The following is a 25,460-nucleotide window of genomic DNA, read 5'->3' on the forward strand; positions in this document are numbered from 1 at the left end:
TCTTGCCCTCCATGACTCACCCAGGGGCAGCTCCTGCACCCCTGTGGCTCCACACTTGCACTCAGCATCCTGTGCAGGGACTGGTCCTGCACTACTGGAGCTCCTCCTCCCAAGCTACTTCCTCTGGCATCATCCTTTCTGTCACCAATTCTATGCCTTGAGGCTGAATTATCCCTCGCCTGCTTTGTGCCTTATGAAAAGTGACCACCTGAATATACGTGCCACTTGGAATTACTTTTTAGCCTCCTTCTCTTTCTCACAGGTCTGCAAGGCCCACAAGGGTAAGGACCAGACTGTATTCTCTTGTGTGGAATAAATGAAGAATTAATTAAACAACCAAACAGCAGGACATATACTAAGTGCTTCTTTGAGATGACTACAAATCAAAGAGATATTGTAGGAGAAAGTGTAGTACTAATTAAAATATTATATATTTTGATAACAAGACCTCATTTGCATCATTTTCCATGAAACATTAAATATCAGTCTTATATATTCTTCTTATATTTTGAGCAAAAATTTCCCTTTGGAACTTCATTTCTATGTCTGAAAGTCAGAGAACCATAATTAACAATAGTGAGCAAATACACACATTCTCGTGCCACTAAAAAGACTTGCTTTATCACACTACATCTATACATTTTAGCTTAGACATGGTACTAAACCGGCAGTAGTGACCTGGACGCTGGGTGGATGCCAGGCTACAGCGAGGGCAGACACGCTCTAACACAGGGACAGAGTCTTCATTTGCCATTCCTGACCTACGAGACTCAAACTGGTATGTGGTCAAATACCAGAGAAGTTTTGCTTTAAAAAGAAGAGACCAGGGTAAAGGAAGCAGCATGACCTACTTAATTCTATTTCTCTCACAAGAAAAATCAAGGATAATATTTAAGCCTGGGAAAAACCATTCTTAACAGTCAGAAGAATTTGCAAAGAGTGACTTAGAAATATTTTCGGTTCTGACTTCTTTTAAAATGACATAATTATGCTATATACTTCACATTGATTAAAGTGGTAAAAGGTTATTTCAAAATAAGTCTTAATATATAATACAGTGTTAAAAGCTTTTTTAAATTTAAGTCTTACAATAATTATTTTGAATTTATAAAACAATTAAAAAGTCTTTTAAGAGTTTTATTTTATCTGGGGTTTTGAGTAACAATATCCTTGTCAATGTGGTAACAAACATGAGTATCATTAATGACCATAAACATATAAATCAAGTTACTTTATAATTACAGACAAGAATCACATCGAAGTATCAATAACTCAAAATCAGAAATTTTTCTTAAATCATTTGAATAAAGCATGATTTCTTTACCAGTCAAATCACTGCCTACTTTCTTACTGCATGGCTGGAAGGATAGTATTATGTAGCTTTGGAATGTGATAACTATGCTCAAATTCCAGCTCTGCCGTTTCATAGCTGTATGACTCTGGGGAAAAAACTAAACTCTCTGGACCCCGATTTTATAATTTGCAAATAGGGAATCATAAACTCCTGGATGTTTCAGATGATTGTAGGAGTCTTAACCAAACATGTATGTGAAAGGTGTTTGGTACAGTTCTTGTCCAATGAAGGTAGGTTTGTTTTAAGGACTTGTTTCTTTTAACACTCTCGAACTATTAAGTTAGAGAAAAAACAAAGTTATACAGACATTTGTCTCTTGTAGAATGTGATGAATTCTTAACACACTGTCTAAAATGCAAAGTCTGCATTTCCTTTTGGCAAATACTACAATTAACTACTGTGCTTTTTACGGGACAGTCTGCCCAAGGGTATAGTGGCCATTCTATCTATATCTGAACACCGCCTTTACAAATATGTCTATAACAATGATTCACATATTGCACTTCCTCTCTCAGTCCATGTCTAACTGAAGTAGAATTATATTTGTCTGGAATTTACAAGGTATTTGAAACACTGTAAAAAATAATATGACAACAAATTTAACCTAGAAATCCCAAAACAAGGTGAAGAAAACTAAGTGTAAATGGAAAACTAAAGAAAATGATTTGAACCATAAACCCTATAAAGACAGGAAAAAAAATGGGATAATTAAATTTTATTGAGTCCAAATTAACATGCCACTACAGCGAAGTTTTTGATATTGATCTTCTCATTCACTCTGGGAGGCAGACATTTATTGAAGGCCTGCAATGTGCCAGGCACTGTTTGGAGCAGTGGGGATAAAGCACTAAAGACACGAAACATTCTACTGGGGATGTGGACAAACAAAACCAACTGCAAAATTTATTATGTGTAAGACGGAAAATTGGTGAGGTTTGAAATGTTAGACAAGACTTTAGATATGGTAAGATAAGACTTTGAATGCAAATGTAAAAGAAATGAAGCAACTGGCTATAGAGAGATTTTGTGGGAGAAGTGGATTTCAGATAGAACAAACAGCAAGTACAAAGGCCCTGAGGGCCAGGGGTACTATTGAGATGTTGCTCCTCCAAAATTCGTGTTGAAATTTCATCCCCACTGTGGTGGTATTAGATGGAAGGCACCTTTGGGGAAGTCATGAGGGTGCTGATCTCACGAACGGGGCCAATGCTTATAAAAGAAGCTCCATAGAGTTACCTGGCGTTTCTGTTCCTTCTACCCCCTTTTGACCTTCCTCAGGTGGGGACACAGTAAGATATCTATCATATCTGTGATGCAGTGAGTAAGTCTCCTGACAATGAATCCTCACCAGACTCTGGCGCCTCCATGTGTGCACCCCTGCTGGGGAGCCCGTCAGAAGCAGGACTGTGAGGTCCGGGCAGGGAGGTGCCAGGCTGTAACAGAGGCGCCAAACCCTTCCAAATTGGTGGGGTACCACTGACTACTTCTATGTCCACAGCAGTGTGGGAAGTCCCTGCTATGTCTCACCCCAGCTAACACCTGAAATTACCTGTTCAACTTTCACCATCCTGGTGGGTGTGAACAATACTATGTTTTTCATATGCTAATGTCTGAGACACAATAAGAATCTTCCCCAAAAGGCAGAGCTTCACTGCTAAACAGAGCAATTAGATTTCTGATCCTACAATAATAATAATACTCACTTATCTCATTTTCCCATGTCCATACTGTAGGAAGTTACTCTTCACATGCTAGTTATCTTCATAATAATCCCATGCTATCATGATAACTGCTAACAGCTCCATTTCTACATCAGGAACTGAGGCACAGAACAGTTAAGCACACTGACTCAGATCACATATCAAATGCAGGCAGAGCAAGGATGTGCAGGTACGTAGCCTGGCTCCTGACTCTGCCTGTAACTACTGCCTTCCACTGCCTGTCTGTACGAGACTGCCTACAGGCCTGTAGGTCAGCGATCCCCAGGCACACTGTGAGGACACACGGAGACAGTCAGCTGGCTTTCCACTAGTGTCACCTGATGTGTCAGTGTGGTCGCATTCAAATTACACTTTTAAATATTTATTTTCAATTCCTATAGTCATGAAGTATCTCTTAAGACTTCATATCCTATTATGTGCCTTACACTCAGTTCTATCTATAAACAAACACATTTACTTTCTCATTGATGAGACACAAAAGGAAAAGTCGCAGTTTATAGAGGTTTCAGCCTATAGCCAGCTGGTTCCAAGGTGGGCAGCATGGCAGAGGGGCATCACAGAAGAGAAACAGTTTATGGCATAGCAGGCAGGAAGAGACAGGGATCAAGGGGAGAGAAGAGATATACACCCTTCCAGGCCATACCCACAGTGACCCGCCTCTTCCCAACAGGCTTCACCTCCCAACATCACACCCAGCTACAAACCCATCAGTGGACTGATACACTGATGAGTATCACATTTAGCTACAGACTCATCAATGGACTAATCTGCCAATGACTATCCCATCACCATGATCCAATCATTCCCCAAAGCTCCACCTATGAGCAGATGTGGGGCACATCCAGATGTAAATCATAACACAAACTAAACAGAATAAAAATATGTAAGCATAAAGATGATAATAAACTTCATCGATTCTTTTTTTTTTTAAATCAAGATTCTTTTGGTTATCTGCAGTACACCAGGCCAGGCCATGCATCTCCATGGAAACTCCTTCCAACACTTCCTGCCTCAATGTACCTGTGCCCTCACTTGCTTGTTACATGCTATGTCCTTTATAAAGTCTTCCCTCTTTGGTCCCTTCTAAATATTCTTTGCACATAAGTTAATTATAGATATTCTTATCCTGAAGGATAATTGTATTTTGTTTCTGTACCAAGAAACCAAACACAGAAATTATACACTGGGCTCTGTAGATAAAAAGCCAGAGCTGCTACCATCAGTGACTTAAAATGCAACAAGAAACAACACAAATAAAAGATTACATTACACTAAGATACATTCCCTAAATAACATATACTACATGGGTCCAAATAACAGAGACTCACCACCTAAAATAATCAGGAGATTCTGAAAGGATGAAAAGTAAAGGTGATAACTGTTGAATAAGACACCAGACATGCCACCTCAAAATTCGCCATTTTGACATGAGAAATATTTTGAGCTGAAGGCAATGGAAAAGAAGATAAAAGAGAAGCTCTATGCTCTAACCTATCTGCCTAAAAACAAGTGTCAAATTTACAAAGGCAAAGGTGCCTCTCCTCTCTCTGCCAGAAGGGACAAAGGTTGATCACTGAAGATGTCAGACACTCATGAGGCTGACGGAGCCTCAGAGAATTTTACATAAAACCTTATCGATTTGCCTTCTCCCAAGCTGCTGTCCATAGAGACTTAAGTCTTTTTCCTTTGTGAATCACTTCTCTAATTCTGTACTCTTCTTTGCAGAAGATATTTTTAAATAAGCCACCTCTTTGAGTTGTACCTCTGTACTGGTCACTTTTCTGTCATTGGGACAAAAGAGCCAATACACACAACTTAATGGAAGAGAGGTTTATTTTGGTTCACGGTTTCTGGAGGATTCAGTCCACGCTTGGTTGACTTCAAGGCAGAACAACATGGCAGAAGGAGGTGGAAGAAAGGCAGTCACTTCATGACAGTCAGGGCAAAGAGAGTGCAGGGAGGAGCCTGCTTCCAGGTCACACCCCAGTGATCTACCTCTTTTGACCAGGCCCCACTCTGAATTACAAGAACTTTAGGGGACAGGGTTTTAGATCTAAACCATACTATTCCTTTTCTGGGTAATTCTTACGTATATGAGAAATATACATGTTAATACAATTCTATTTGTTCCTTTGTTACAAGGTTCACCCCAGCTAAGAATTCGGAGGAGTAGAGGTAAAATAATTTTTCCTTTCCTCTACTGTATCTCTTTCTCAGACTCTGATTTACTTGAAGGCAGAGACTAAATTCTATAAATGCTAGTTAAATGCCTAAGGAAAATGATAAAAGAACAAGGGGGCGGGTTCTTGCAGGGAACTATTACAACAGAGATCTAATCTAGTGTGTCCCAAGTTGCCCTGGCTGCCCCAGCCCGAATTTACCCCAAGGACACGTTACACCTGTCACATTAGCGCAAATACATCACCCCTGCTCCACTCACTGGGGATGGCAGGATTAATGACGCAGCCAGCCGCACAGCTGCCAACACAGTCATTGCAGAGCCCTCCCCTCTCTCAACAGGTACTTCTCTACTTTTGTTTAACATAAAGAAAAAAAAAAAGTCTTCTATATTTATCTGTTTAAGATCTGGAATTATTTCTTAAAGTTTTACATTTCTAAAGCAAGTCAACCATTCAAGCAATTTAGGAACAAAATTGACTTGCTAGGCTCCAGATAGACATTTCAAGTAAATTGCATAGCGCTGCTCTTACCCCTGCTTCTGGTAAAGTGAATAAAAAAATCAGAGAATCTTCATCTTTTTATTGAAGATAAAAAGGTGTCCCTAGGCTTTTCAATTCACATTTAAAAATGCATTTTCATAAATAATCTTTTCACAATCTGCACTCTGTTTTAATTAAGTTTCCCACTATGGAAACAAGATAATTGAAGCAGTTTAGAGATTAGTTAACTGTCAAAAATTATGCCAGTAGTCAATGTATTAGGAAAATGTGCTGTCAGTGCAACCCTCATCTGTACAAAAATCTCCAAACTAGTCACATAATTAAAAACTTCAGGTGAGCTCTAGCTTTTTCAAAACAATGAGAGGGATTATGCTTTCACTCACAGAGTCCTTAGAAATCTACATGTACATTTAAGAATGCATGTGGCTTTCCCTAAGGGCCTTCTCTGGTGTTCCTTATCATCAAAATGCCCACTGTTTGTTCCTATCACAGTAGCAGAGTGGTGGCCCCTATATTCCTATAATGCAGATGAGGATACCATGTACATTAGTAACAGGACTGTTCTTCAAGACAACTTTCACCCTATACAGACTTAATAAGCCATGAAGCTAGAAGGCAGGCAGAGGGACACATCTGCTCATAAAGCATGAGGTCCAGATCTCTGTTCTATTTAAATGATCCTTTTGGCTCTTTAAACTTGAATTAATTTTCACCAGTGGAAGATTTCCTAAGAGGAAATACTTCATAGTGGTTGGAGAAAGATAAGTAAAACCAATTACTCCTTTATCATGTACCACTTACAGTACTGTAAACTCTTACACAACTTTTATCCCTAAAGAGACGAAATACTTTCCCTCTTTCATTTGACAATTTTCCCATGTGCAAATAGAAAATTCGAGATTAGGTGAAAGCCACAGGGTGCTGGAGCATGGGTCTGCAACTGCTGGGCTGTGGATTCTGGCTCTGCCCTAATCTGCTTGCAACTTTGTAAATGTACCTACCTTGTGTTGGTGTTTTCAGGTTGAAATGAATGCATGCAAAGTGCTTAGAAATATGCTTGCCAGGAAGTAAGGCCACAGGGCTTTCTTTGTGGATGAGAATTGTGATTCCGGGAAAACTTGTATCCTCTGAGAGTCCTCTGGGCTCAGCTGCCTAGGGTTAGTTAATGTTCTTTCAGAGGGTTAGAGTGAGGGCTGATTGAGATTCCATTCAGGGCACACAGTGCACTCATACTTCACACACACCTCGATGGCAGCTGCTTTTTTCTCTATTTAGGAAGGCTGAACAGCATACTGTTACTCTGATTGCTGATTCCCAAGAAACACTGGGATCTGCTGTTCTATAATGCTGTGATGACTGCTGTATGGCAGTTGTTTTAGGTATTTCCCTTCTAAATGTGTACTAAAGCAATGACTTCTTTATAGAATTCATGACTGTGGCTGATGATTTACAAAGAAGCATCAAGGAGCCTCAGCATCTTCCTTAGTAATAAGTACCAGAAGGGGCAGCAGTTTGCAAAAAAGAGATTCGTAACTAGTGAAGCCTTGATATGTAAAGTAAGATTTGAAAAACACAGTGAACATTTAAATTAAAAAAATTATTGGCATAAAAGACACATTGCCATTAATCCCTCTCTCTTTGAACACACTTGTCCCATCACTACTGCCACTTTCTGAAGCAGTTCTGGAGGTCCTCTTTTATATCTTTAGCTGCATTGTTTCTGTTGTGGCTGCCTTGACGTCCTGAACCGATTCAAAACATTTACCTTTCATGGTGATTTTACTTTGGAAAATAACTAGAGGAAATTGCAAGGGGCCAGATCCCAGTGAATAATGTGGACAAGGACACACCACAATGTTTCTACTTGACAGAAACTGCTGTAAATGGCTGGTCGACATAGGATGATCAAAGGGACACTGAAGTCCGTCAGCTCCGAGTCTTCCCTTTGCTTGGTCTACTAGGTGCCACCCCACCACCTGAGGCAACTAAAGCACAATCTCACATTCTGTTCAATGAACCTCTTATGGCTGGGTAATAAAAGTGTATTAGATACTGCCCAAGGAAAGGTTCATCATTTTAGTTAGATGGCAAATACTTCCCATGATTAGAAAATTGAGTACAGCATAATTAAATAAGTTAGAGAATAATATGATTAAATTTTAAAGACAATTTTTGTTTATACACTTTAAGGGACACAAGTATGTACTTTTCTAAGAATCTGATTTTTAGAAAACATATTTCAAGACTTTTATTTCAGAATTAAAAAGATGCACAGCCACTCACTTTTAGCTTGATTCTGTTATCATTAAAAATGCAACTCGTTTACTCTATGACTTTCTTTCAACATCAAGGGTTTCTACTTGTTGAAAATACCTTTAAATTACAAAATTCATCTGTAGGTTGCTGTGGAAGCCAAGTTTCAGCAAAAACACTTAGTGCATTACAGAATTTTCAAGATGGGAAGGTTAAGAATATCATGTGGGGCCGGGGATTTGGCTCAGTGGCACCGAGCCTGCTTCACAAGGGCAAGGTCCTGAGTTTGATCCCCAGGACCAAAAAAAAAAAAAAGAACATCATGTGATCTAATTTGTTGAATAGCTGGCTAAAGGATTGTCATAATCATTTTGCAAATTAAAAAATAAAAAACCTGAAGCCCAGAAAGTTAAATAATTTCCATAAGAACATAATAGATGCCACATTGAAGAGGTGGATCAAAAACTACATATTTTCCTCTCAGCATAACAGTTTATTAAATAACACTTTAATATTTATTATCTCACTCCATGTTATATTTGCCAAAACTGACCTAAGAGATTCAATTTTATTTTACTAAGTACTGTACATGAAAAAATGTGCCTAACACATGACATGACATAGGAATTAAGTCTCATTATCCCCAAAATGTCAGGCCCAGTGAAAGGCTAGGGTAAATGAAGATAAAAACATACCTCCTGCCCCAAAGGAGCAGCCCACTAGAGACAAAGTAAACAAGCACAGCGGTAGTGCCAAGTGCTAGAAGGACAGGAACAATACTACTGACAATAAACACAAATTACAGTAGGTCACTGTTGGGGACCACACTCCCACACTGGGCCTCAACAGACCAGGCTAAAAGTGAAAATGGAGTCACTTATGCTAAAGCTCCATGTCTCAAAAATGAAACTACACTGTGTATCTGACCTTCTGAAAAAAGCAGAATTAGAGAGATAAACAGCCAAAATTTCCCAAAGAGGCCAGTTTCATTAGGCAAGATAATGGAGATGCCTCTGTTTTCACCTGTACACAGGGAAGGTAACCTGAAGTAACCTGATATTAACCAGTTATTTCTCCATTGCTCTGTCTCTTTGTCCCTACCTTACAAGGTAGGTAAGCTTGAAATGACTGATCTGCTTTTTGTTTTGTTTCTTCTTTCTTCAGTTCTTTTCTACTTATGAAACTAATCCCTTGCTGGGCACAGGGGCACATCTATAATCCTAGCTACTCAAGAGGTTTACCAAATTCCAGGCCAGAAACATAATGGGACCCAGTCTTCAAAATCAACTAAAACTAAGAAAAAGGGATCTGGGGGTATAGCTCAATGCCAGAGAAATTTCCTCACACGTGCAAGGCCCTGGGTTCAACTCTTAACATTGCACAGCCAAATCAAACCAAACCAAGGCAAAACACTTCCTCTATTCAGCTCATTGAGCATTTACTTTATTCTGTGGAATAAAATGTTGCCCAATTCTAGAATAATAAACAACCCAACTAAGATCTTTAAATTGTTATAATTTCATCCTTTGGCATTAGTGATGCATATTTAGGACCAGAGAGACTTCACAAGAATAAATACAGTAGTGAAAAGAGTTGGTATAGACAAAGCAAGGAAGGGCACACAAGAAGCCATGAGCCCATATTTCTGGAGCTGCAGTCGGTATGGATGGAAGGTACAGGCAATGTGGGGATGGGCAGGAGGCAATGTGGCTGGTAATGTGTCCACTCAGGTGGACAGCTAGGGAGATTCACTTACGTAGGAAAGTCTCAAATTTATCTGGAAGAGATGAAGATTTCTCTAGAATTCTAAAATGGCTCCTTCTTTATGGGGGTAATAGCACACCTAACATCTGGCCATGAAGGATCAAGGAGCCTCTTTCACTTCAGAACACATCATTCAGGGTAGTCAGAATCCAAGCTCCCAGGCCATGTTCCTTCACACTTAGGTCAGAATAAACTACTGCTTATTCCTTAGTTGTTTACCTGACTTTTGAGCTGCCCTAGCAAATTACAGAAATTGAAGAAGAGGTTGAAGGGGTTACTTCTAACCTGCAGCAAAGACAGAAACTGTAGATAAGCGAGACCCACCACTTAGGACTGGCTTCTGCAGTGCAGAGAAGTCTTGTGAGGTTTGTTCATAACCTGGGGGATCTGTGCGACCTCCAGGTACTTGGTGTTAGAACTGAGCTAAACTAGAAAACACCCTTTACTGCTGCCATTATCTGCAGAGAAGTATTAGGTGTGGGGGAAAATCCCACATATGACACAGAGGTAAAGTACTGAGACACAGTAGAAGAGCAAGAAAAAACAAGTTTTCCTTGAAGTAATTATTAACTTGTAAGTGCTTAGGTTGTAAAATTCAAAGAAAAAATGTGATAAAGTAACACTGAAAGAGCCTTTCAAAAATGGAGACAGGAGGCCATCAGGAAAGAGCGCCAAGGTGGATTCCAGTTGTGGCCCTGAATGTGGACTTTGGTCACCTCTGCCCTTTGATCTCAGGCATCTGGACCGATGTACATAAGTCCGCAATTACATTCTGCCAGAGGCTCAAGATGTGTATCAAGGGGTTACCGGGCTCGTGTTCTATGGACATTTCTTTTTTGTTTCTATACTCTTTTCTAGACCTTCTTTGGCATCTTAGTCTCTGCTCCTCCTTCTCCTGCCTTGCTCTGAACCTGGACTTAGAGCTATCCCAAATGACAAATGCTCAGGAAATCCTTTCACTTCTACTGTCTCTGGGTTTCAGCTAAGTCCTTCAGAGAGTAAATAAAATGATTAAAGATTTAGATGGACATACATTTACTCTGATTGCATGCTTTTTTTGTTTGTTTTGCATGTTGACCCTAAGGCAACTTATCAAAAAATGATTTCACCTTAGAAATTCACTGGTAAAATGAGCTCAGACAGGGAGCATCAAGGTTGTCTTGTATAATTATACCAACATTTTGAATTGTTAAAGTGTTCTCAGTAAATGTATTTGGGATTACACTAATTAATTTTTCAGTTATTTAATTATTTGGATATACCTTATAAGTCAATGTCATTTTGGGAAAGGGGTACATCTTGTTCTCACAAAAGAGGAGTTACCATAACTATGTCTAATTTTTCTAAGCTTAAAATAAGAGCAGAAAGTCACAGTTTATACTCAAATAACATCTGTTATCCACTTTCTTTTGAAAAATAACCCAAGTCATATTGAATTGCCTTCTTCAGAGTTCTTAAAAGATAGGCATTCCATCTCCACCGAGGCGCATTTGGTCATAACAGTGGTTGCGGGTTCTACTCAAATAGCTACTAGTATGACCTACCTACTCTAGGAGTAACAATCCCACAGCCAGATACATTTGTCTGGCAACAGATGTGCTTCTCAATGACACACTTGGGGGGTCTCTGGTGACTCACAGATGGTTGGCTCAGATGACATTATATGATCAGGAATCTTTAAATCACCTTCAGAAAAAACAATTCAATTTCAACAGGTACATTTCCTGTGAACTGGCAGTTTTTCTCATTTGGGGTAACAAAGCAGAATCTTTAAATGGGAATAAGTACTTACAATAATAAGCAGAACATAGAGCATTAATTGTATCTTTCTTGGGCCTAAATCTATGTGAGAATACTTTTTTTTTTCATTTGAGCACAAGTAAGATGAAAAATATTGAGTATCTCAAGAGCTCAGATGCATCCTTGATCAAAAAAGAAGCAGTTGTGCCAGGATTTGAAAAAAATAGAAGGATCCTTTCTCCTATATTTTTTGTTTATTTAAATAATTAACTATCCATTTCTTTTTTCAATTTTTATTTTGGAAATAATGGGTTCAGACAGTAAATGTTAAATCAGTGTTAAAGAGTAGATTGAGTTGTCTAAATACAATCAAGCGCATCCATAGAAATGAACTGTATCCCAGCGAAGGTACTTCAGGACACCTTTTGCTTATTCATCCTGTGGTGTTGGGGATAGAATCCAAGTATCTGGCATGCCAGGCAAGAGCTCTGCCACTGAGCTAACACTCAGCCCCAGGGACATCTTTTAAATTTAGTTTTTAATTCCTCAGAGATATAGTCGCTCTGAAATTTTTAGTGAAAATGCCGTTTCTCTTTTTGCCAACAGGAGTAGTAAAATGTTTTCTCTGTTTTTAATCCTAGCCCTAGCACATCCGTCCTAACAATTTTTTTAAAAATTTTATTTTATTGGTACATTTTAGTATACAATATAATGACACTCATCATTGGAAATCTGCACCTTTACATAATCTCTCTTGGTTCTTATTTTTCCCCCTTCCCCTGCCCTCCCTTCAGCCCCTCCATCCCTCCCTATTTACAAAGACCTTGTTTCCATTTCTTCATTTTCTCATATTAATTCCATTCCCTTCTTTCCTTTCCCCTACCCGTCCCACTTCCCCGTCCCCTTTGCCCCTTTTCTTCCTATTTCACATTACCTATTATGTCTTTTAGTCCTTATCTAATCAAGTCAAGGTTATCTAATCAAGTCAATGACAATGTTCATCAATTAAAACATAGAGACCTTTTATTTTTTCACTGAAAAGAAATTTTGCTAAAAATTCATACTTAGCAGCATAGCTTAAAAGGAAACACTGAAGAATGAGGCCGCCTTCATATACTGAGGTGATCTTTTTTAAATGACTGGATTACTCAAGAGGCAAACTGAAGGCGAATATGAAAGAATGTTACATTGAACTTCTGTAAGAGCTTAGTAGCTTGTCTCCTTGACCCTTGTCTCTTGCACTACCCCCACCAAATTTTCCTGTACCACAGATTTCAGCTCCTTGCTGAAAGGGGCCCTACCATTTTTAGGACTAAGTATTGAACATTCAATAAATGATTATGAAATAAAGGCAGAGTACTCAAGAAATCAAGTGAGGTTCAGAGAGCAATTGGCTATGACATCTAGCCCTCTGTTAGGACTGGCCAATTCTGGCTACGCAGCTGTCACAGGACACTTCACTTACATATTCTCCATAGGCCTCCTGTGCTGGGGGAGGGGGTGGAGGTCTGTACCCAGTAGGGGGGACTCCTCTTGCTCTGGGTGTGAGAAGGCCTCTTCCCCGGCTCACTGGCCCTCGGGTAGAAAGGACTCCCCTGGTTGTCGGTGTCCCTCGTGGAACCCCAACTCCAACTGGCCGGGCCGTAACTGTTCCTCTTCCCCTGCAAGTATGAGGGTCACATCATCAGTATTTATCATGGTTTCTATTATTCCATTTCTCAAAGACACTTACAGCTCAGACAAGTCAATGTCCCATTTTTTTTTTTATAAAAAAGGAGTAAGAGAACTATATATGAAGTTAGAACCAAAGCAAGTAAGAGGCAGATCTACCAAAAGAAAATTGAGGCAGTTGTTCCAGCACAATACGGTGACTGTGACTCGATCACTGGTTCACAGACAGAGCAGGAAGCGGCAACATCCAGGGAAACCACATGTCCTGAACTGCTGCGTGATGTCTTGGCAGATCAAACCCAACATCACTTCAACATTGCCATCCTTGCCTATCTCTAGATAAGGAAACTGAAAGACTTGACAACTGCCTGCAAACACATGGGTGGCAAACGCATGGGCCAAGATAGAGCTCAAAGTTCCACAGAAGAACACAGACCCAACTCTTAAGGAGAAGGACGGTAGGAAACATTCTTGAGTGTCCAAAGCGATTAATGCAGGCCACCACAGGAGCAGTCAGATGTGGGGTGAGAAGACCTGCTGAGGAAAACATAAAACAGAAGGGACTGCCTGGAGAAGATTCAGTTCTATCTCTGTGTTACTCCCCTACTTCCTTCTCTGCCGGGTCTCCTGACCAGAGGAGGAGTGGGAGAGGCACTTCTCAGGCCAGACTGTAGGCAGAGACTTTCTGAACCCCAAAGTTAAAGCATACACTTAGTTCCCCGAATTTGGAACTAAAATGAAAAGGGTCTATTAAAAACTTGCATTTTCATGGTAGGATTTAACTTTACATTATTTACACCCTGTTTTGGAAAGGAATCCAGAAATAATAACAGTGGGGTGCATGAGTGCATGCATGAAGACTCAGTAATAACTTGTTCCACTGTGAAATTCCAAAGTTAGACATCCATATAGAACACTCTCACAAAGCTAATTCCCTGGCAAATTCAGTCATGTAAAAAAATAAGAACTGCCACTTACAAAAGAATATTCTGAATTGTCAGCATCTGACCGGCAGGAGTCTACAGAATGTGCCACTGTGCCCTATTATCCACCGAGGGATGCCCACATGCACGGGGCCTTTATGGATTGACAACACATTAAGAATAACCAACACAAAGGAAACACATAAAGTAAATTTAGTTTGATAAATGCCACTAAGTAACCGAGATAGGGCGTTAAGACCCAGCTTCTGGATTTGAGGACAGCTACTTTAAAGGAGGTGATCAGCAAAGGCTTCTCTGAGGAAGAGTCTGTGTGGGTCGAGAATGCAGTAAGGAGTAAGGCCAGTTTGTGCTGGAAACTGGAAGGAGAGATAGTCAGAAAGGAGAAGAGAGTGCCAGGTCACCCATATGCAAACCGGCAAGTCTGGAGTTCCTTATAGCTCCAATAGAAGCTACAGAAGGATCTGAACTAAAAAAATAAAATCAAATTTAATTTTAAATGGTCACTGAGACTATGAATGAAAACTGGGAGAATAGCATAGATTACATAAAAAATGGCAGGGATAATTGAAGAGATAGATTTGAGGTTTATTTTAGAAGTAAAATCAAAATGACTTATGAAGTCATTGGCTATGGTAAAGAGGAATGTCACTGAAATTTTATTACTTTATATGGTGACCAATGCATGAATATCCACTGTAGCATCTTCGATGTTTTAGGACCAAAAAGTTCTAGAAGGTCAGTAGGTACATTCTCTCCTTCTCCTCCTGTTCCTCCTCCTCCTCTTCTTCCCTCTCCCATCCCACTCCCCTTCTGCCTCTTCCTCCTTCTTCTTTGTATTATTACTGTTTCCAGACACTAAATTTAGACACTACATTCTGTACCTGTGCTTTTTTCACTTTTGGCGCTTTGGAAACTCAAAACATAATCTGAAGGTAACCCCAACAACTCTTCAGAATATTACAACATGCACTTTTTTACTAACTTTACCCTTGGGGTTTTTGTAATTTTCTACTCTAATTTCAACAGCAGTTTATTTTTATTGCCTTATTCAGATAGATAGATTATATTGGTCTCCCAAGTTAGCACATGCGATTTCATGAGAAAAAACAGTGAATAAATGTCTTTTCATCAGAGCGTGGATAAAAATGTTATCATGTACCATTATAAAAATATAATGAAGGTGTTAGAATAAAAGTTCGATAAAAAAACAACTAGGGAAAAGGAGGAAAGAAAAAATTCTTCCAGATGAACAACACAAGGAGAAGATCAGAGGGAACATGCTGGACTTTAGAAGCAGGCTGCCTGGATTCCAACCTGGCTCTATTACTGCTCTATCTCCCCTAAGCTGTGTGACCTGGGGCAGGCAGTGCACCGCTCTGCCCGTACTTCTGCCCTGCAGTGGGGGGCTAAGAAGACAGTGCTGGGCTCAAAGCACTGTTAGGAAGAAGTGTCACCTCTTGAGTATCTCTGAAGTGCCTTAAAATGTGCTCAGGAAGCAACAGGTGCTATGCATATATTAAGATAAATCTCATGTTTTGTTATAAAGTAGGATTTAAACAGGAGAGTGGAGCACAGAGAAAAATAATCAGCCACAGGCAGAAGAAACCAGAACAAAAGCTTGCAAGCTCAAACTTCATAGAGCAAAGTTTCCTGCTCAGGGTTGGTTAAACACACAGGAAATATGGCCATATAATGAAGAAAGACTACGGTGGAGAAGTTTTAGAAAAAATATGAAGGGTTTTGAATGCCTCTCTTAAGAATATGAACTTTATACTGTAGAAACAAGAAACAAGAAATTTAAAATATTTGGGGCCAAGGAAACCATAATCAAATAGGGGAAGGAAAGCAGGATATATGTAGCAGAGCATGGTGGCACATGCCTATAATCCCAGTGCTCAGGAGGCTGAGGCAGGAGAATCGTGAGTCCAAGCCCAGACTAAAGAGTGAGACCCTGTCACAAAAACAATTTTTTTAAAAGAAGGGAGAGGGAGAGGGAAGAGGAAAGGAGGAGGAGGAGGAGAAGGAAGGGAGCTAGGAGAGAGGGGAGGGGCAGAGCAAAAAGGAGAGGGAGAGGGGATGGGAGGACAACAGGAGGCCTGAAAAGGTGGAAGAGGAAGAGAAGGAGCAAGAGCGGGCAGTGGTGTTCAGCGTCCTGATGGCTCCTAGTGTAAGAACTGCTTACGGTTCCAAGGAAACACACTGCCCGCAGCACACCTTTAATTAGGGCTGGACCAGCCATTACGCTATGACAAACTGAAGACCCAAGCCAGAAATGAGAAAAAAGAATCTTATCAAAGAATATTAACCAAGACGATGAAACAAGTTTAAATGACCGGCAACATATACTTTGTAACCAAAAGGAATACATTTGTGTGGGCAGAAGAAGGTATTTCTCTAGGTGCTCCAAAATAATATTCTTCCTCATCTCTTCAGAACATCTTCTACTTAGCTTAAAAACTAACCACTAAATGAAGAATTATCTTCAGTGACACTGGCAGCTGTGATCTGAACGGCACACTGTGCCCTAGGCGATGGCAGTGGGCAGGCTCAATCTCAGCACTACCTAGGGAGGTTCGCCTTGTGTCTGTATCGGCAGAAAGGAACAGGCAAGACTAACTTAATCTAATCTTCAGTAAAACAGTAACACTGGGTCAGTTTATATTACAGGTGTATGTAAATAAAAGAAAAATTAGAACATGTACATTTTTGTATACTAAACTTGTAGTAGTAAGGTTATACATATCACTAAAAAGTTTACATATGGAATACATAGAGGTATCTACTTACCTGTCTAAATACATGATTGTCTACATACAGTCCGGAATCTCTTCGTGACAGGGATACGCTCTGAGAAATTCGTCCTTAGGAGATTTTTTGTACTACAATGCTACCATCACTACTGCATCATTAGGATATACTTACTTGCCCACCTATCTATCTGTCTGCCAATTTATATCCCTGAAAAGAAAGGAATGCTGGCATCGAAGTGTCAACTCTGGAAACTGTTTTTACTTACCTATATGGATTTTCTGTACCTTTTGGGGGCAAGATCTGAAGACACAAGTCTGATGTGAGTTTCTATTACATCAAAGTGGGGGAACAGTGGAGCTCCTGGTTGGGAAGCCTACATCCGTAAAAGTATCTCACCTATGAGCACACACTATGTTCTCTACACACATACAAACATAAAATAGTAACGCAGGGATAGGCCATGTTTGGAGGCTTCCAAAAATATTTTTAAATATACTATTATGTGTATGACGCATTTTGGGAAAATTAAAAACTCCTGTCATACAAAGATAACACTAATATAACAAATGTAGTAGACCAAATAATATAGTCAGGCCCCATGATGCTATCCTACTTAAGGTAACCTTAAGGTCTATAAGGTAACCTTTACAGGTCCCTGGGCTTAGGACAACATAACAGGGCATTATTTGATATTATTTGGCCTCATTTTAAAGAATTAAGGTAGGAATGTTAGAGTGAAGAGTAACCTATCTAAAGTTATCAGCTAGTAAATGGTTAAGTGATATTTAAGCCTAGGAATAGTTCCCTCCAAAAGAAATGTCCTCAATGAGACTTCACAATGTCAGAATATAGGCTTTACACAAATGTTATCAGTGCACCTGTTTCTAGCTATTAATATGAGAAACATGAAAATTATTGCTACACTAACCTAAAAAAAAGTCAATTAGTAACACCTACCTGGTTATTGCTGGGGTTGGCACACCTCTTGTACGCAAGGTGGGTTTCCCTCGAACTAGGGGAACATCTGCATTTTCTGATCCACCATTCAAATATGTTAATTCCTGCAGTTGTGCTTGCCTGATCTCATCATTATAGTCCTACACCAGAAAAAGGAGATGGTTTATTTACCTCATAATTAAAAATACAGAAGTATTCAGGATAAAAAAGCAAAAAATTGGTTTTTTAAGAAAGGACTAGGAAAACATTTGAGTTTCTAAAATAAAATGAGTTTGTTAAAATGAAAATATATTAATAAATCTTTATTAAAAAGCCACATTTTCACCAAGCTAAAATTTTCTTTAGTCAGCCATTACTCCTTTGTTTAGTCATAGTTTCCAGATAAAACATTTACAGCAAAATTTTAAAACATCACATGGGCATTGTTGTTTACAACTCAGTTCCACTAGAAGCCAATGAGTATCTATGATGAGACAATAGAAAAACAAAGAGGAGTCAGCCACCTTCCCTGGAACCAGGGGACTCAACGCAGCCAGAAGGACATAGAGACAACGTGATGCTTCAGTGAAATTAAGAAAACCACATACACATTCTTCTCACTCATTTACTCATTTCCACTTGGATACTGCACAAGCTATAAATTCAACATTTAAAAATCTACTACGTAATCTCATTCCTGAAAACAGATACTTCTTTTACCTTACAATAATAACCCAATATTCAACTCAGAAACTATGAGAGTCCTCCTTGATTTCTCCCTCTTCCTTACCACCCTCAACTCTATTCAGTAGCCAACAAAGACACAGAATATATACAATCTTATGATTGGTTTTATAAAAAACCGAAGTTCACGTCCAAACAATCAAAAAAGGAAGGTCATTCAGCTCACTTATCAGTAGTAAGAGTAGGTTCTCTACAAGAAATTCATCTGAAGATGGGTGAGAACCAATTATCAGAAGGAGGGCAACTAAGTATTCCACACAGAAAGAAAAAAGGCATTTTAAAAGGCAAGTAAGATTAAACTCAGGAAATAAAAAGAGGTGCTGTATGGCAGAATTTTAATAATAATCATGGTTAAGGATGGATTAAAAGTGAAACGGAAAGTAGAAGCCACATCATTGGAAGCCTTAAGTTATTCCAAAGGTAGCTTTAAATGCTTGGAAATCAGGATGCTGAGAGCCAGTAATGGTGTCAAGGAGGTCAACTCCATGTGTGCGTTGTGTTCTGGAAAGAGTGTTCTAGTATTAGTGAATATAGAAAACATAAGACTGAACACAGCCAGGGATTTAGCTCAGTGGTTCCGCCACCTGGCCGGTAAGTGCAAGGACCCAAGTTCGATCTCCAATGCAAAAAAAAAAAAAGACTGAACACAGAGATCTAAAAAACACTGTGCCCTTCAAAAAAGACATGCTTTTCAAGTGCACATGGATTATTTCTAAGGACTGGGTATAAGCTAAGTTATTTTATAAGGCTCAATAATTTCAAAGAATTGAAATTATTTAAAGTACATTAGTGATAATGCAGAATGAATTAGAAAGAAATTCAGAAAATATGTCAAAATAAATATAAGTAAAACCATTAGAACAAAACAGACATCACAAGGAAAATTTAAAAATATCCTGAGATGAATGAAAATTTTAAAAAATAACATATCAAAATGTACAGGGGGCATCTAAATTAGAAATCAGAAAAATTTACAGCTTAAAGGTTTAAACAGTAAAAGATTTCAAATTGATAAGCTAACTCTTCACCTTGAGAAACAGAAACTAAACCAAATATACTACAATGAAGAAATAACAAAAATTAGAGCAAAATAAATGAAATAGCAAACCAAAAACAAGAGTAAAATCAAAATTTGGTTTGTATAAAAGATTAATGAAATTGATAAACTATTGGCTAGATAAATTAAGAAAAAGAGAAGACTCTCAGATTGTTAAAATCGGACAATAGAATGGGGTATCACCTGGACTTTAAAGAAATAAAAAAGGATTACAAGGAGATACAGGGAAAAAATGTATGACAATAAGGTAGATAATTTAGAAGACATGGATAACTCACTTAAGAAATAGAAAATCTGAACAGAAAATAACATAATAAGGAAAATTCATTTGGTGTCTGCTTGTGATCTTAGACACTTCTATCCCAGGACCCGTGTTTCACACGCAGTAAGACCCTTCCAAAGGTAACTGAGTTGTCGCTAACACAGTGACCACTGGAGGACATGGTCTGCTTGCCAGTAACACCAAGGCAAGACCAGGGTTGGCACATCCACCCTACACCTCTCAAGAGGAGAGACAGTGGGGACTGACCTCATCGTGACCATTAAATCAGTAAGCTACATAACAAAGCCTACAAGACCTGACAAATTTAATAGGAAGGAGCATTTCCTAACACATTTCAAGAGGCTAGTAGGGGCCTGATATGAAAACATCACAGGATTAGAAAAACAAATACACACATTTATCAATACAAATGTTAAAGTGGCAAATAAATAATTTGGAGGCTAAATGAAGCAATAAAATTATATAAAAGAACCAAGTAGAACTTGTCCCAGAATTGAAATTATATGAAAGAACCAAGTAGAACTTGTCCCAGAACTGTCTTCAGTTGATTTAACATAAAGTCAATTAATGCAGCTAGGTGTGTTGGAGCATGCCTATAATCCCAGCACTTGGAAGGTTGCAGCAGGAGGATCACCTCAAGTTCCAGGCCAGCCTAGGGTACATTACAAAGCAAGACCTTATCTCAAAAAAAAAAAAAAAAATCACTTGATGTAATAGGATAAAAATGAAACAAAGGACAAAAAGCACATAATTATTTTATCAGGCAGGAATAAAATTTTGACAGAATAATTCAACAAGTTTCAACAATAAAAACACTCAAATAGGAAAACCCACAGATTTCATTTTGAAAAGAATGACAGTGTCAGCCTAAAGTCAGGAATGGACGATTAAGTCTTATAATTTCTATTTAAGGTTGTACTTGAGGTTTTTAGCCAAGACAATTATAAAACAAAAACAAACAAACAAAAAAGAAACAGCATCCAAGTTAAAAAAGGAAGAACCAAAACAATCTCAGCTTAAATACGGCATAAACTTTTATACAGAAAATATGAAGCAATCTACAGGAGAAAATAGAGCTAATGACTGTTAGTGAAGCTGTAGAATAAAAGATCAATCTACAAAAACAGTTGCATTTCATTACAAGAGAAATGAACAATTCAGAGAAAGGGAATTAGGAAAATAACTCCGTTTATAGTAGTATAAAACATACTTAGATACGAATTAAGATAAAAGCAAGGTTTGTAAAGCTACAAAATTGTTGGAATGAAACACAAGAATGTTGGCACACGCCCATAATTTCAGCTATTTGGAGGCTGAAGCAAGAGGAACCTGAGGTTGATGCCAGCTTGGACAACATAGGAAGACTGTCACAAAAAGGTGGGGCTGATATTTACAAACTAGACTGCAAAAGATGAGAAAGATGAGTTAATTATTGTATGAAATCACAGAAAGTCAGTGTTGTATTCATATTCTGTCAAACAACGAAGTCCCAATTTGCTGAGATTCACTGACAAACCACCACTAACTTAAGGAGTACTTTAGGAAAAGGGTTTAGCTGGAGTCCTTATCAGCAGGATAAAGACTGAATGAGAATGAGTCACAGACAAGGTAAGGGTGAGGGGCACCTTCCACCGACTGAGAGAGAAAGGACCTAAGTTTGAAGGCAGGAAGCAAGAATTCCAAGATAGAAGAAAAATGAACAAATTTGAGTGTGAACAGAAGATTCAGAGGACAGAGCTTACTGAATTATAACTTAGAATTAAAAATATGAAAGAAATTTAGTAAATGTATAACAAAAATACCTTATTTTTCAAAAGCAGAATGCAAAAAATGACTTCAAACTTAGAAGACATCATAGAATAAGAAAAATAATATGAGCACCAATGAAAAGGAAGCTGAAATCCAAACTTGCAACACAGGAGGAAGCGAAAGCAAATGATGAATAGAAGTCATTATAAATCACAGGAAAAGCTTAGTAATAGGGATCTATATATTGCCATATATATAGATTCGTTCCCTGACTTGAGATATTTTGACCTCAAGAGTCATCTGAGCCTACATCATTTCAACCTCTCCAAAATAAGCATTCTAATATGTTCCCAACCACTTTTCTAAAAATGTGTGAAGATTAATATGCAATTTGTAAAGCACATTCTAAATAAAATGTGTCAGATAAATGCTAAATATTTGGCGGACTGAAAATTGTTAGGGGGTGTGACACTCAATCATACCTAAAAATAGATTCGTGGTAAAAAAAAAACATGACGAAGGCTCAAAATTTTCTTTAAATAAAATTTAAAAATAAAATTTTCTTTAAATAAAAGTATTGCTCTAATTAAGATTAGGTCATTATAATAATATCACAAAAACTATAATTAAAGACCTTTTAAAATACCTTTGCAGAAAACTATGTTAAAATAGACAGACGGTATTAGAAAAAAACATACAATTTGAGTCAATGACGTGAGAGGGAAAGGCTGAATTTAACCAAGTGAACTTATCAGTTGTGTGATTTATGCTAATTTAAAAAAACTACGTAACCGTTTCCTCCAATGTTGGATGTACATTATTGATATAATCATTGCAGTCACATCTTCATTTTCTTAGAAATAAAAAAGGAAGGGGATGAAGAGATGGGTGGAAGGGGAAGGGAAAGGGGATATAGAAATTCAGACTTGTTCTGTGCATTAGTCAACTCCCCACAAGGAATACACACATTATGTGCTACATACATGTGCTAATAAAAGTACAAAACTAAAAAAAGAAAGTTTTTAAATTCCTAGAGAATTCTATTCAAATGATAATGACTTAAAGACTAACAACTTGGCCTGGGATTTAGCTCAGCGGTTTTGCCTCCTGCTGTGCAAGCACAAGGACCCAGAGTTCAATCCCCAGTACCAAAAAAAAATAAAATAAAGACTAACAACTTATTTTAACTATCCATTCAAAAATAAAAGTATTAAAACTTCAATATTTTCATCAATTGTGAAGTAAAAAAAATGACTGAAATTCTAACTAAATATATGTATGTATGCAAGATTTTCTACCCAGTTAGTACAGAATCTATTTAAATATATGTCAACCAGGAGGATGGGAAAAGGGTTTTAAATGAAATCGTTAAAAGTAACTTATTGAAATTCAATGGGTTCTCTGCTAGGAATTACTTTTCATATATATTTGTAAAGATATGTCAATATTTATTTTCCAGATTAATTCTGGGATCACTGTTTACATTATAATCTATAACCTTACTAACCTTACTGTTTATCATTTGAGGACTTGCTAGATAAATTCTGAAATATAAATATAGTATTATGCAGGTATTAAAAATAACCTAGTAAAACTTTTCATATTTTCAAATGGACAAAGGTACAAAACATACAAACTAAAAAAATGCTAAAAGTAATGAGAGGCCTTGGTACTTTTGGATAAGTGAGGAGCTCAGCAAAATCTCCCTATAAAGAGCAACAATAAAAATTTGACAAAATGGTCCAAAGCAACCATTTTAGTAGTGTGGACACTGATTGAAGGTACACAATAAACTGAAAACACAATAAATTTACCCATGAAAAAATTGAAATAGAAGCTAAGAAAGGTAAGAGACTAGCTGGGCACAGCAATGTACCACTGTAATTTCAGCTACTCAAGAGGCTGATGCAGCAGTATCAGTTCTAAGTCAGTGTGGCAACTTAGCAAGATCCGTTCTCAAAAATAAAAAAGAAAGGAAAGAAGGCAAGGGGAAAGGGGAACTGGAAAGGAAAGGGGGAGTCACTGGCATTCTTCCTTGGGGATGTAACCACCATCCCACCCCCCCACTCAGCCCAGTGGTTATGTTAGTTTCTCCAAGAACAGGAAGTCACGAAAACCCGTAGCTTTGGTGTAGGAGGAAACTCGGTTAACATGGAATAGAGTGAAAAACTCCATGACCAGCAACAGAGTCAGTAATACTACCTATTTTGTAGCAAGTGCATAGGTAAGACATGCAAATCAGCCAGCTTGATGGTGCCCTCTTGATGAAGCAGGTAACAGAAATGGAACAGGCAAGAAGTGAGATGGCCATGGAGCCCTGGCAGGCTCTCCACACAGCCCTGCGACAGTGAGTCTGTGTAAATGCGGAGGAGGGACCAGGAATCCCGGCAGAAAGCAAGTAGCAGGGCAGACATGAAAAGAGGCAAGTTGGGGTGCCCTCCCCAGTGCACACAGCTGCATCGGGCCACATGCAGTGCACATGGAAAGCTCCAGGCTGAAACATGAAAGCAAGGACTTTCTACCTCTGCCTCTAAAGCATGAGGGACACAGAATCCACAGGTGACTCCAACTAAACTGTTAAAGAGATGGAAGACAAAAAGCAACCACAACCTCCCGGGAAGTAGTAAGGAGCATTCCAACTTGCTACAATACATTATCTCACACCCCCAGTTTTCAACAAGAAGAAGCATGCAAAGAAACAGGAAAATGTGACCCATTCTCAGGGGGCAAAAACAGCAGTAAACACAAAGCGTCTTGCAGAGGGCCCAGATACTGAACTTACAAAAGAAGAGATGGAAATCGATAATGCAAAATAGGAAGAAAAGGTCCAAAGGGGTAGGGGTAGTAGGAGGGGCAGGGGAAAGGAAAGAAGGGAAAGGAAAAATGATGAGAAATGGAAAAAATGGAAATAAAGTCTTTGTAAATGGGGAAGGGTGGAGGGGGTGAAGGGAGGGCTAGGAATGGGGAAAAAATAAGAACCAAGATGCATCATGTAAAGGTACAAGTTCCCCAATGAGAAATGTAATTGTGTTGTATATCTAAAATGTATCAATAAAAGAATTAAAAAAAAAAGAGATGGAAAAGTGTTCAATAAGGGCGATGAACAGTTCACTAGAGGACCTCAAAGAGCAGGTTTGAGACGGCAAAAGAATTAATGAACAAAGACAGGTCAATTGAAATGATTCAGCCCAAGGAACAGAGAAAAAGGATGAATGAGCCTGGGACCTGTGTGACACCAGGAGGACCCACAGACCACAGTGGGACCCCAGGGTGGAAGGGGTAGAGAAAAGACAAAAATGTAAAGAAATAATAACTGAAAACTTCCCATGCTTAAAGACAAACATAAATCCATAGCTCCACAAAGCACAGCCAGCACAGAGGATAAACATGCACACCAAAATCAAATTGTTGAAAACCAAAGACAGAGAAAGTCTGAAGAGCAACACAGCAAAATGATTAAGGACTCTCTCTCATCCCAAGTATCAGGTCAGCAGGCAGCAGAGTGGTGCCTTCCAAGTACTGGGCAAGGACAGGATCGGTCAGCTAAGAAGTACATAACCTACTCCAGAATGTAGGTGAGATAAGGTCATTCCCAGAAAAAAAAAAAAATTTTGCTAACAGATCTAGGTTACAAGGAAGACAAGGAAATTCTTCAGGCTGAAAGAAAAAAACCAGCTCAAATTAGGACTGTATGGTACACAATTCTATCCACTGAAGAAATTAACACCAGGAGCAGAAAATGTGTAGGCTAATATGAGACTATACTGTAATAATGTTCTACTATAAGCCAGTATCTCTCATGATTACAGATG

General features: G+C 38.6%; 1 protein-coding gene across 5 annotated transcripts in view; it reads right to left on the bottom strand.

The window, feature by feature from the left end:
• Khdrbs3 (KH RNA binding domain containing, signal transduction associated 3) overlaps window positions 1-25,460 on the bottom strand; it is a 170,537-nt gene that overhangs the window by 54,097 nt on the left and 90,980 nt on the right. For all 5 annotated transcript variants that reach the window (XM_087187350.1, XM_004837910.3, XM_087187364.1 and 2 more), the window contains exons 5-6: window positions 17,837-17,976; window positions 12,979-13,174 (exon numbers count right to left, since the gene is read on the bottom strand). In XM_087187350.1, coding sequence (XP_087043476.1) covers window positions 12,979-13,174; window positions 17,837-17,976 — 336 coding nt within the window. The remainder of the gene's footprint in view (window positions 1-12,978; window positions 13,175-17,836; window positions 17,977-25,460) is intronic.

The sequence above is a fragment of the Heterocephalus glaber genome, unplaced genomic scaffold (genome assembly GCF_053883595.1).
Source record: "Heterocephalus glaber isolate CG9 unplaced genomic scaffold, H.glaber_assembly_v1.0 deba00000281, whole genome shotgun sequence".
Taxonomy (NCBI): domain Eukaryota; kingdom Metazoa; phylum Chordata; class Mammalia; order Rodentia; family Bathyergidae; genus Heterocephalus; species Heterocephalus glaber.